General features: G+C 38.0%; 1 protein-coding gene across 1 annotated transcript in view; it reads left to right on the top strand.

Annotated features, from left to right (window-relative positions):
• CDH8 (cadherin 8) overlaps positions 1 to 12,708 on the top strand; it is a 447,886-nt gene that overhangs the window by 300,187 nt on the left and 134,991 nt on the right. Inside the window, exon 8 of the mRNA XM_075536968.1 lies at positions 4,279 to 4,415. Coding sequence (XP_075393083.1) covers positions 4,279 to 4,415 — 137 coding nt within the window. The remainder of the gene's footprint in view (positions 1 to 4,278; positions 4,416 to 12,708) is intronic.

Here is a 12,708-nt window from a genome sequence, read left to right as displayed (position 1 = left end):
ATGTCTGGTGGTTAGGCTGGGTTCTATCTATCTATCTATCTATCTATCTATCTATCTATCTATCTATATATATATATATATATTTGACTCTCAAAGAGATGTAAGATGGGAGCAAGTCTGGCCCTAACCTCAATGGAATTCGACATGGAGTGGTATTGAGTTTGGTTTTCCTACCCCTGTGCGAAGGTAGAGCAGACTGGACATGACTTCCCCACTATTTTTGCACTGAATTATATGGAGAAGGCCATTGATTATCAGTCAGTTTGCCATATTGTGACGATGTATGCGTTGCTATGATGTTGGACACTTTGCCCCTGGCATTTCAAATAACAGTAGGGTCAAGTGGATCGGTTTCAGTGGAGCTTTCAGACTAAGACAGAAAAGAAAACATGCAATCACTGTCCTCGAGCAGATGCTGAGGTGGTAAAGAGGAAATAAAAAGAAGTGGCCCATTTTTGAGGGATGAGATCCAATAAGCTTTAGGAAGAGCAGTGGGACCCTGTCTGATGTAGTGCCAGAAGATGAGCCACTTGGGCAGAAAGTGACCCCAACACTCAGACCGTGACCCCAGGGCTCTTATAAAGATATTATGAATATGTAAAGACCCTGTGGTCTAGGGACTTTACCTGTCGCCCAAGAATAAACAGCTAGAAAGAGTATCTCTGGAGTGTTGGAAAACAATAGAGTGGAAAAGAGTTTATCAAACCAAAATGGGGCTTAAACATCTATCTACTGGTACCCGAGAAGATGGAAGGTGGAGACTTTTATTCTCTGAGTTTTAGGAAAAGTCTAATTTTGGCTCACCTTATTCAATCAGTCATATGTACTTCAATATAGAATTAAATAAGCAAGCTTTAATATTTCAATTGGTATATTATGATCAAATTAGTATATTCCAAAACTAGGAGGAAAATTATATGCTAGACCCTGTGTGGAAGTTTCGGGTTTGGAAAATAGAAGCCATGATAAGATCTGTCACTGTTTGTGGGATCTGCGAGCACTTAGCACATGCCTCTGACAGAATGACCAGCACCCATACTTGCTGGTGAAGCATGCCACTTACATTAGGTTCCCCCTCCTCTTAGCATTCCCGTTGTTCTGGCATGATGCCATGGCCATTTTCATAATGAATATGTTGATCCTTCCCATGCTTAGTTTAAGCGTGGACTTCAAGTCAGTAAGAGGCCGTTTGCCAGTTGTGTTCCGTGCGGTAACGTCTTGGGTGTTTCTTTTATTCATTTATAAGTAACCAAGGGAGGAAGGAATGGAAATGTCAGGCTTGAGACACATTTTGTGTGGAATCTCTGCTTGTTGACTGTAAAGTTGAGTCAGAATCTTATGACAGCTTAACCATGCTGTGGAGGCTTGATTATAAAGTCTAGTAGGCAATAAAAGGTGTGAAATTTCTACAGAGGCAGCGAGGAGTTTCTCAAAATAGTGGAGCTAGACTTTCAGCTGGATTTTCAACTAAATCATTTTCCCCCCATCAAGTTTCTTCCATTGTGTTATCCAGTAATATTATGACATTCTTACCTCTGATCTTAGTAAAGGACTGTATTTATAGCATATTTTATAAATTCTTATGACTCACTCCATAAAGTCTGTCATAAATTGGAACTTTAAAAAGTGAGAGAAATATGCCTGCTTCTGTTAAGAGTTATGGAAGTTAAATAACCCCAAACGTTTGTGCAGTTGTACGCCACTTGTAAACCTGTAAGAAAGCAGCATTCTCCGTGCTTCCAACAGGGAAGCTCATAACAGTTTCGTTCCACGGGAAACGTTGAAGATGACAACAGTTGCGATGACGTTGGTGGCAACAGTGGTGACGACATCCGTACAATTCGCCTTCAGCACCTACTATGTGTGCTTTATTTGTAAACTCTGTAACTGCTCCAGAGTTATTTTTAACCCCCATTACCACTAGCGGCATACAGATATATGACCCTTGGCCAGTCAAGATATTGAGGCTCGATTAATTTCCCAGTTTTCCCAGAAACCTAGAATTTGCTCCAAATTTGAGATCTGTGTGGCTTGAATCTGAGTAAAGGACTAAGTAAAATAACTTTTTTTTTTTTCAACATCACTTTATAAAAGCTGTCCTTGTTCCCGTGGGACCTGATAGGTCACAAATCCTAGGCAACTACTGAACAGTAACTTCATAGCCATGGCACATAGTTCCACTTGGGGTTCATAAGAACCTGTGATTAGTCTGAGTCTCAGTTATTAGGACCTCTGGAAAATTCATTGATGGGTAATGTGTGAAATATCAGCAGTGAGTTCATAAAGTTACTACAACCCCGTTTTTCTGCAAAGTTTTTCCTACAAAATTGATTTATGAATATGATTCAGGAAGTGATAATTAATCCTCTGGACATTTCTTTGCTCTTTTAAGAGCCAGAGTGCACATGGTATTTGGAGCATAACACATGTCTATACAGCTATTTTGCAGTTAAAATTGGAATCTCTTTGGTCTAATCAACCATCATTGTTCCCCAGGACAATGCCTTCTGGTCTTCTTTTCATAATATAAAATATTGAAATGTTTTGAAATAAATATTTGATCATACTCTGGATTTTGTTGAGAGCACTGTTGATGCATATCACTTCCTGGTTCTTATTTCAATTAGGAATTGCTCCAATCATTGGGGGAAGAAGGGGTCTATGTAAACTCATGGGTGCAGAGATGCAATTAAACATCTGAAATTTTCTTTGTGATAAAGTTATTACCAAATTAGGAATTATAATTTGGTGCTATTGTTCCTTTGTTGTTAAAGAGTATAGACAAGTTAAACTGTTGCCAATAAAAAGGGATTTTAAAAATACTATTGCCAAATCTTTACATGTTGATTGTCTTTGATGGGGAGGAATTCACAGGAGTGCCTTTTTTCATGTAGCCTTTGGTTGTAGGGAAGCATACCATTTTTAATGAGGAAGAAATAGCTAAAAAGAGTATCAATAGATACTTCTCTCCTCTAGCCTTATCTCTTCATAATTGGGTAATAAATATTTATAAAGAAATGATATGAAAAATAAAACATGCTCAGCAGCAAGTAGCCATAAACCATATGTTGTATGTGGGGTCAGTGATTATCGATGACTAGAGAGAATTCATGGGCATTTCCCAGGAGACCACCCTGCCATCATTCTTTTCAGCAATGGAATTGCATGTGCCCTTCTTTGGGTAGGCATTGTATCCTCTTTTATCTCATTGCTCACTTATGGAGAAGTCTTTACCTTTATATCTTGTGTTACTTTAGACTTTAAGACACTTTATTAGACTCACCTTTTAACACATTCTTGATGACAAAAGACTACTAACAAATGTGAATGCAAATTTTTTATGTTATCCCAACACTTGGTATTTCTGAGTAGTCATTGACTCTAGACCCCACACATCTTCCTTTTGTCTGTCTGAAAGAGCATCCAATAACTTGTCAAAAATTTTTTGCTAGACTTTGTTGTAACTTTGTTAAAATATATACTTTAATTAAAAACCAACAAACCACCACTTACTGGAGAATCATCCACCATTGCTTTTTATGGACAAAGACTTGCAAACTCATGTATTGCTACTGTTGCGTCAATTCTGACTCACTGAGGCTCTAGAGCAGTAGTCGAAGCCCCCATAGGATCTGTGATGCTGCCATCTTTACCGAAGCTGACTGCCATGTGATTTCTCACTGAGTGGCTGGTACCTTCAAACTGATGCTTTTTTAATAGTGAGACAAGTGGCTAGCCATAGTGCCACCAGGGAAACTGATGAAATAATTTACTTAAAATGAAGACAAAATAATCCAACAGCAACACAAAGAAGCAGATTAATGTTGCTTAGTCAATTGTTAAGCTTTGCAAAACACCTATTTTTCTTGAGGTGTGCCGTTATTAACATACTGCCTGGCACCATCCTGCTTTGAGCTTGAGTTCATTGTTTTAGATGATATTTTCTGGTGGCTGCTAATTATCATAAGCTGTCCAATAAAAGTGATGGATTGTCCAATTAACTCTTCATCAGTATCCGTTTTTGAAGACTCTACCTATTGAAATGGATGGCAGTTTATGACCTCCATGTTGTATATGTAGCTAATTACTCCTTGGACAATAATTATTAAGTTTCTTGTGCCCCAGTCAGTCATTCTGTTTTACAAATTATGATGCCACCGTGTTCCCTACTTCATTTGACTTCACAACTATGGCTCTCCAGGGAATACTAAAGATGTGCTATGGAGCGGATAGATCAAATAAACACTGACAAAGATTATAAATATGTCTGTTTTGTAGGTTCTCCATTGACCGGCATACTGATCTGGAGAGACAATTCAACATTAATGCGGATGATGGAAAGCTCACTCTGGCGACACCTCTCGACAGAGAATTGAGTGTGTGGCACAATATAACTATCATCGCTACCGAAATTAGTAAGTTTCTGGATTCTTCTTTTCTCCCAAGATTTTATTTCTGACTAGTGATTACCTGGAACATGGTCCCCGTTTCTCGTCAATATTTTGGCATTTGAGGTTGGTTTGATTATTCCCCAGGAGCCTCTAAATGAATCATCTCTTCATGAAACAATATAAACTGTGGTAAATTACCAAAAGCGTGCAATAAATGTGGCAAGGAAACGTTCTTGTATATCAAAGAAAGGTCTGGTTACGTGGACCAAAGCACAGGCATAGGACCAGGAAACAATATGAAAGAAAGACAGTATTTCTAAAATGTAAAATAGGGGCAGGGTGGGGAGAGGATTCGTCGAAAATAACAGACTAAAAAAAATAGCCTCCATGAGCCTTAACACTAAAATTGAAATAATTGTAATACATATCATGTAAATTGTTATAAACATAGTGTATAAAATTTAAGTAGGCACTACAATTTAAACAATACTGGCCTAAGCAAGATAAAAAAAATACACTTATTTGAAGTACACACATATGCATCCACATATACATGCCGAAATATATTGAAGGAGATTTCACACTACCTCAGTATGTTTATTTTGGGAAGGTAAGATGATAGATTTTTTTGTTGTTTTGTTTTATATTGTAGAGTTTAATATCCTTGACACAGTAATCAAGAGCAGTTTAAAATTATGTCTTCAATTAAAAATTTTTTCCATTGACTACATGTAAAGATGTAAGTTATTTTTATTTTGTTTTTTTACCAAGGTGAAGTTTTCAGGATTGTTAAGTAGCATATGTTTGCCTTTCTGCCAATTTTTAATAAGCATGTCTCCTTTGATTGCACTTATTGACATTGTTATTGGGTCTCTAAAACGCTGGATAAAATTTAGTGTTACAGTATGTTTGAAGGTTTTCACTTTGCCTCACCAATTTTTGTAAAAGGGAAATGGTGTTCATTTTATTTCCAAGTAAAATACACTTTGTATACTATGTGATTATTTATCTTCCTTCCTTCCATAAAGAACCTGATGAGACCTGATGTGTCAAAGCTATACAGACCTTAAAACAATAATAAATTGTTTAAGAAAATGGAACATGAAGATTTGAATAAAAAATAAAAATCAGTATTATGACAGATTCACAAGCCTACATACAACATATAATAATTTTAGGATATAGATACCAAAGTTAGTTAATGTTCTCCGGCCAATTCTACATAATATGCCCCTTTGAGATTTTCTTTAACTCTTTAGAAGTGCTAATCCCAACTAAAGGAGCCCTCGTAGCATAGTGAATTACTCATTAGGCAGCTAATTGCAAGAACAGCAGTTCAAAACTGCCGAATGCTCCTTGGGAGAAAAATGAGGCGATCTACTCCCATAAAGAAGTATAGTCTTGGAAACCTACAAGGTAGTCCATTCCTGTTCTATTGGGTCACTATGAGTCAACATCAACTCGATGGCACTGAACTTGAGTTGGAATCACACATAGAGGGTTAAACAACACTTCCTTGGCATTCAGAGCGTTCCATCTCATTGCAATCCTGCATGGACAGAATTGAACACCACTGTACAGTTTCCAGAGTTGTAATCTTCATGGGAGCAAGCAGCTACAGGTTTCCCCTGGCTGGTGAGTTGGAAGCACTGATCTCTCAGTTAAAGGCTGAGCACTCAAGCTCACTTACATAACCAAACCCTCCCCCCCAAAACTCACTACCATTGAGTGGATGCATAGTGCCCCTACAGGACACAACAAACAGCCCCTGTGAGTGTTCAGTGCACAACCACTATGCCAGCAAGTCTCCTATTTAACAAAACAAAGACATAAAATCCCCACTATTTATAAAATTAGCAAAACAAAATAAAAATTTGATTATGTGCTAGATTTTGGGTTTTAGTAACTTTTTATAATATCTCTACTGATTGTTTTACACATTCACACATCAACGAATTTCTCAGAGGTCACAATAAATCAAACTCAAAATAATCATTATGATTCATATTGATTCTTATAAACCCCAAATTGGAAACATGTTTGTGGCTATTGGGTTACTGTCCAGTAATTGCCTAGAACTTGTGGCCCAGAAGAAGCAATGGGAACAAAGACAGAGTTTTGGAAATTGGCATTAAAAAAAATGCTGTTGTTTATCTAATCCCTTACTCAAATCCATGCCCTGCAGATCTCAACTTTGGAATGGATTCAGACTCCTCTGATCACTGACAAAGATCTATATTTAGATCTGTTGATAAGGTTAGATATAAACACCCCAGAGGACCACAGCAGTTTTTCTGAAAAGTGAATGGACATTAATTCCTTTTTAAAGAATGTTCTCACATATTGAAGAAAACTTAGTTGACTTCGCCTTAATCTATGCCACTTCTTTATGAGATGGATGGCTGCAGCCCAGAGCCATGAGAATAAATCGAAAAGAAGACACAGAGTAGGTTTTTAAGTAACATCTGGGCATTTCCAGCGATGAGGGTGAGTAGTGACTGATATGCAAGGGAAATGTCAAGTAGGGGACAATGACACCCACTAAAGGGGCGGGGAAATGATTTGCTAAGTCCATGGGGAGAAGGAAGACAAACCCAGTTAGGGAAGACAATCATTTGCTCATTCATTTAGGGATTATTTATTCTCCAGTTTGACAAGCACATCTAGTGGACACAATAGCCAAAAATCCTGTGTTCTCGCCGGGTCTCCTTTCCAATGGTGTCTGGAAGGACCTGGATATGAAGTGGAAAATTAGATTCTACTGAGATGATCCATAACAAAAGACACAGCTGAAAGTGCAGTTGGCGAGTGTTGGGAATTCTAAGTAGTTCCCCGTCTGTGGCATGAAAAATAAAATTATGGCACTCCTCAATGAGTTTATGAAATTTGGCTCATAACAAAAGCTTTTCTATATAACAGAAAACTAGTTAATATTTGCTTTTTCAGAATGCTAATATACTAAAAACAGTATTACAAAATATTAAATGCATATTTTAAATAGGCAGACGAAGCTGTTTTCCATTTGCTTCTGAGAAATAACTCAAATATCTTCCAGATTCAGATTTGGACTTTTCTCAATAAAAGGAACAAGTACAAAATATCTCTGCCCACGTGACTACATTAAAGTGGCCCAGGAGCCTTGTGGAATCTAAAATATATAAGCCCAAACTCAAATCTCCCATTGCCACTGGGTCAATTTCAACGTTTATAGACCCTATTTAACAGAGTACAACTGTTCTAGAGGGGGTCCAAGACTTTTTTTTTTTTTGCCCAATGAGTTGGCATTGCTAGTGGTTTTGTTTTACTTTTGTGGTTTTATGAATTGGAATTGACTGACTACTACACAAGAACTATTCTAGTGTACAAACGTGACTCAAATCTCAAACACAATTTAAAAACAATAATTACAAAGCCTTCAACGGGACAAAACCAAGACAAAGTCAATGACATATCATCCAGATGAGGGAGATCATTAGCACAGAGGTATCATGAGGCCAAGAGTTTACAGAAATTTAGACCCTTGAATAGGACATGTCACAAAAGGATGATTTGCAGCTGATGCATACATCCGAATTACACCTGGGACCACAGTAGTAGGAATAGGACCATGATTAGTACTAAACCCCTCTTTTTTGCACTGTGTGGGGCAAGACCCTTTACACCACAGGTAAAATGGTCAGAAAGAATTCATTTGGGATTGAATTGATGTAGAAACTCACAAATGGACTCAGGCAGGTCTTCCAGTGAAAACCCTAGCCTTTTCGGCAAACTGCATCCTCAGAAATGTAAGGAAGCAACAGGTTTCCATCTGGTACCTTCCATCTCCCTGTTAGCATCATGCAGTTCTTTCTCACTATTCATCCAAGAACCCAGGCATTGCTTAGAGAGAGCTCTTTGGAGGTAAGAACGACTCAGGTCTAGCTTCCTCTCATCTCCCTGCCGCAGAATACTCTCTCATCCATCTGCTAGGGTCATTCAATTTTGTCTCCTGTTTGAAAAGCATTCAAAGCTGATAAATACATTAAAAAATTTAACGTAGTTTATTTTTAATTTTTTCCTTCCAAGTTACAAGTCTTCCCCTCCCCCCCAGTTTTATCGGCACATAATCTCCATGTCTTAGTATTGGAGTTCAATTGTTTAAACACATCAAGAGGGATTGTACAATCACCACTGCATCCACCCTAAAGTGTTCCCTCCCCACATGGTTGACTCGCCCCAAAGTGAGCTGCTCAATCTGGAGCTCCCCCCCTCTCCTGCCTTTATTATGTACCCCCCCAACTCCCCTTTCCCCTCCCTTTCACCTCCCCCCTCCCTTATATTGCTGTGCATCAGTTATTAGCATTGCACGTCCACTCCTGCACTTCACAGCTGGGAAACCCACAGGCCCTGATTTTTTTTCTGGGGCAATTATCATTTAGAGGTTCCGTGACAAAAACTTCTTCCCTTGCTTCTTGAATGTTTATGGGTGGACTTCCCCCTCTCACAAATTATTTATATTTTGGCTTTATACAAATATGATGAACACATTTTTTAATTTTTTTTATTTATTCACCACTCCTACTGAACCCCCAGCCATCAAGCCAATCCCTCATTGTGACCCTACAGTATGGAGTGGACCTACCACACAGGTTTCCATGGCTGTAGATCTTTTTCGTTTAAATGTTTTCACGTGAGAAGTTTTTCTTGGCATGCAGCAATTCATGCATATTTTGTTCCGTGACATTGACTGTGGACCGCTGCTTCACAACACTATTCCCATTCCCTCCCATTTGCCCTGCTTCCCCATCCATTTCTGTTTCCTGAGCTGGTTCACGGAGTCAGTGTGCCTTATTGATCTCCTGTAGTTGATCGTTCTTGGAAGTACCTACCCTGTTGTGATTGGTCACCCTCCTGGAATCATGTTTGTGAAAATGAAGCCCACGATTTAGCTTCTGCAGAAACAGACTGCTAGATCTTTCTCTTTTGAAGCGGGATATGATGGGGTACACACTGACTGTGGTTCACAACTAATTGCTTAGCCATTGTTCAATGAGGTCCCCTCCAAACTCAGATTACTCAGACAAAACTAATGGAGGTTTGCTCATGGCTTATCACTTGTCTTCTTTTTTATTTTTTTGGTTTATTTGATTTTTGTTTGTGTATTTTCAACTCAGCGATTGAAAGCAAAAAAAAAAAGTCCGTGTATGTTTGGTGAAATGAAAACTTAGGTTAAGCTTCTTGAGAAATGTGGAACTATAAATTTGACATTAATATGATTTTTTTAAAATTAGTCACTACAACTTTCTTCATTCAAATAAGAATTCAAGTTCAAGAGAGAGTGTCAACTGTTAGTGGTCAAATAGAAGGTGGGTTAGACAACACTCTAAAGATATCAAATGTACAATTGCTCCTTTTATGGTAAATCATGAAATGAAGTAGAAATAATATCATAGAGAGAACTTAAAGAAAAATTGGACTTACTATGTAACTGGCTTCAAAATTTGTTTTGACTTGGTTTTGATTATTTATCTCATCAAAGAATGTTCTGTTCCAAAGCCATAGAAGAGGTCTTAGAGGGAAAATGTACATATATTAAAGGGGAATTTATTGCTTTTGAAAAAAATGAGTATTCAAATCTATTTAGGACAACAGAACCCCATAGAGGGAGCATCTAATAAAAAATATTAATTCCAGGGAGAACAATTTAAAAGTACTCTCAGAACACATCTATCCAGAAAACAATTTAAACAAATGAAATTAAGACAAAAATGAATTATAGGGAAGTCCATTTGCTATCTCTTAATGAGAATGGAGATGTTGTTCTTGATCCTCTTATATCCTGTCCACCTAACCAAGGCTCTGATACTTATTGGGTGTGTTACCATAGTCCTTCAGAAATATGTCTAATTTGCCATCACAATCAAGGAGCATATCTCATTACTTGGGCTGACAGCTAAATGCTCTTGTGCTGACAAGCGACTTGTATGAGACGTCTTCAACAGTTCATGGAAAAATTACATTATCGTTTCATCCTATTTTTGCACAGAATTTGTAAAGTTCGCCTTGTAAATCTCCAGGAAAGTAGCAGCTTTACCCCCAAAACGATTGTACGTGGCTGCTGTTTACCACCATGGCAATGATTTAAAATGAACAGCAGAACCAAAATCATAAATATTGAAAACAGTCGCTTAAGTACTAAAATTCAATCAATCTTTTCCAAAGTCTGTAAAATGAGTTTATTTTATTATAATCAAACTAGGAAATTTAGATACAAATTAAGTAATCTGCCTAAGATTTCATAGAGAGGGAGAGTCCGGGGTGGGGTGGGGGGCTAGAGGGATAGAGCAGGGTGAGAACTCCAATAGTGTAATTGTAGCATGCGTGCTCTTGAAATTCTCTTAGGTCTACTCTCCTTTCCATCCACTGCTTGAATCTGGTTTATGAAAATGACACACCATGTCCTACAGCAATTGAATAGAATGATTCTGTTGTGCAAAGCAGACACCTTGGACAAAGAGAGTGGATTGGGGGTGGTAGACAGACCACACATACATTAGATCAGGTTCTTCTAGACTAATGTTGATAACACAGGGTAGAAGTATTGCTTTATGGAACTGTTCATAGAGGAACGATATGCCTATTTTAGAGATCAGAAAACTGAGGAGAGGGAATGGAGAATATGAAATAATACATGTTAGAGGACTGTTTTTCAGTATGGACCTTCCGATCAGAATCACTAGTGTAATTGCTCAAAAACAGAAGCAAACAAATGATCCAAACATGATTCCAGAGCTTCATCCAAGACCAACTTATGCCGAGGATCAAGAGGGTGGCGCATAGCCCACTAGTCTCTCTGCCTCTCTTTCCCGCTCCCAGGAAATTAGATGTAAATGAAAAATTGGCAGTGCTATGGCTTAAAGGAGTGTTCTTTGTTCTGTTCTGTTGTGTTGATTAGGTTAAATTTCACCGAGTTAAGGGTTGAGTTAGTTTGTTAGACGATGCACTGAATTCCTTTAGGTTGAAAAGGATGATCAGATCTTACTTAGAAAATACCATGAACAACAAGCATGGCTGCAGGACAGATAAAGGAGACTGCACAGCAGGCCGGGATCAACTTGCCCAGTAGAGATTCTTTTGCACTGACATTCTAGAGCTATTGAATAGAGCTTTATTGTTAAAGCTTAGTCCTAGGAATATTGAAAACACTACTAAGTCTCTCCCATCTTCACCTCTAAATTTTTTCCCTCATTATCACTATTGTCAGCATCCTAGATATCTTAAAAACAAATAACCAAACACCTCATCTTATATATTTTAAGGTGCATTCTGCTTGAACAGGCACCTCCTTGCTTACCTCCTATCCTACCTCTTAAGATTGATTGAAGATTATCTATAATAATCCCTATTCTACAGATACAGAAAGAAGTGCTGGCTCACTAAGGTGGCTTAATTGCTCAATTCCACACACTCTTTAGTTCTCAACAGAACCACACCCAGGTCCTTCTTGATGTCAGCATCAAGTCTCTTAACCTTGAATCCTTGTAATAAGTTCTTCACTGTGCTATGTGAGAAATAAAATCATAACCATGATTGGCATGACTCAAAAGCCAAACTCACATATGGTCTGGGTTTCCAAGACCATGACTCTTTATAGAAGTCGAAAACCTCATCTTTCTTCCAAGGAGTAGTTGGTGATTTTGAACTGCTGGCCTTGAGTGAGGTTAGCTGCCCAAAGATTAACTGTTATGCCATTAGAGCTCCTTAATTGGCATGGCAGAACCTATACATATAAATGTTCCATGCACAATATAAAGTGAAAAATAATGTTAGTGATGAGCTCAGAAAGAAAAAGGAAAGTAAACAATGCTTAACAATTAAGATCAAACAAAACAAAATCAACACAACCAAAAAAAAAAAAAAACAGGCATGGAAATGTTGATGTTGAGACAAACCTATTCTACAGGAAAAACAAACAAATAAACAAAAGGTTGTAATTTGGCTTAGACTGGAGTGGATCTAGGAGGAGAGAAGTTAAACTATAGCTTAGTTTCTAGTTTGTCATTGGGGATAACCATTCCGTTTTTATGGGGCAAAGAAGGGAATGGTGGAAGGTCTGTGTCTAGCCTTGACATAGGTAAATAAGGGGCATTTATAGAGGGGTGCTTATTTACTTCTACTTAGTCTGAACATCAAGGCTTGGGGCCACGGAGCTCTTTAACCTTTGGTATTTTGTTGGATCAAAGAGTTGAGTTAAAATTCCACATGGTCAATGTGCAACTTTATTTTATTTCTTCTTTCATTCTCCCTCCAAACCCTTCTTTCCTTTCTCAATTCTCAA

This window comes from Tenrec ecaudatus, chromosome 18 (assembly GCF_050624435.1).
Source record: "Tenrec ecaudatus isolate mTenEca1 chromosome 18, mTenEca1.hap1, whole genome shotgun sequence".
Lineage (NCBI taxonomy): Eukaryota > Metazoa > Chordata > Mammalia > Afrosoricida > Tenrecidae > Tenrec > Tenrec ecaudatus.
Note: the sequence above shows the minus strand (reverse complement) of the source record. Positions and strands in the feature narration are given on the sequence as shown.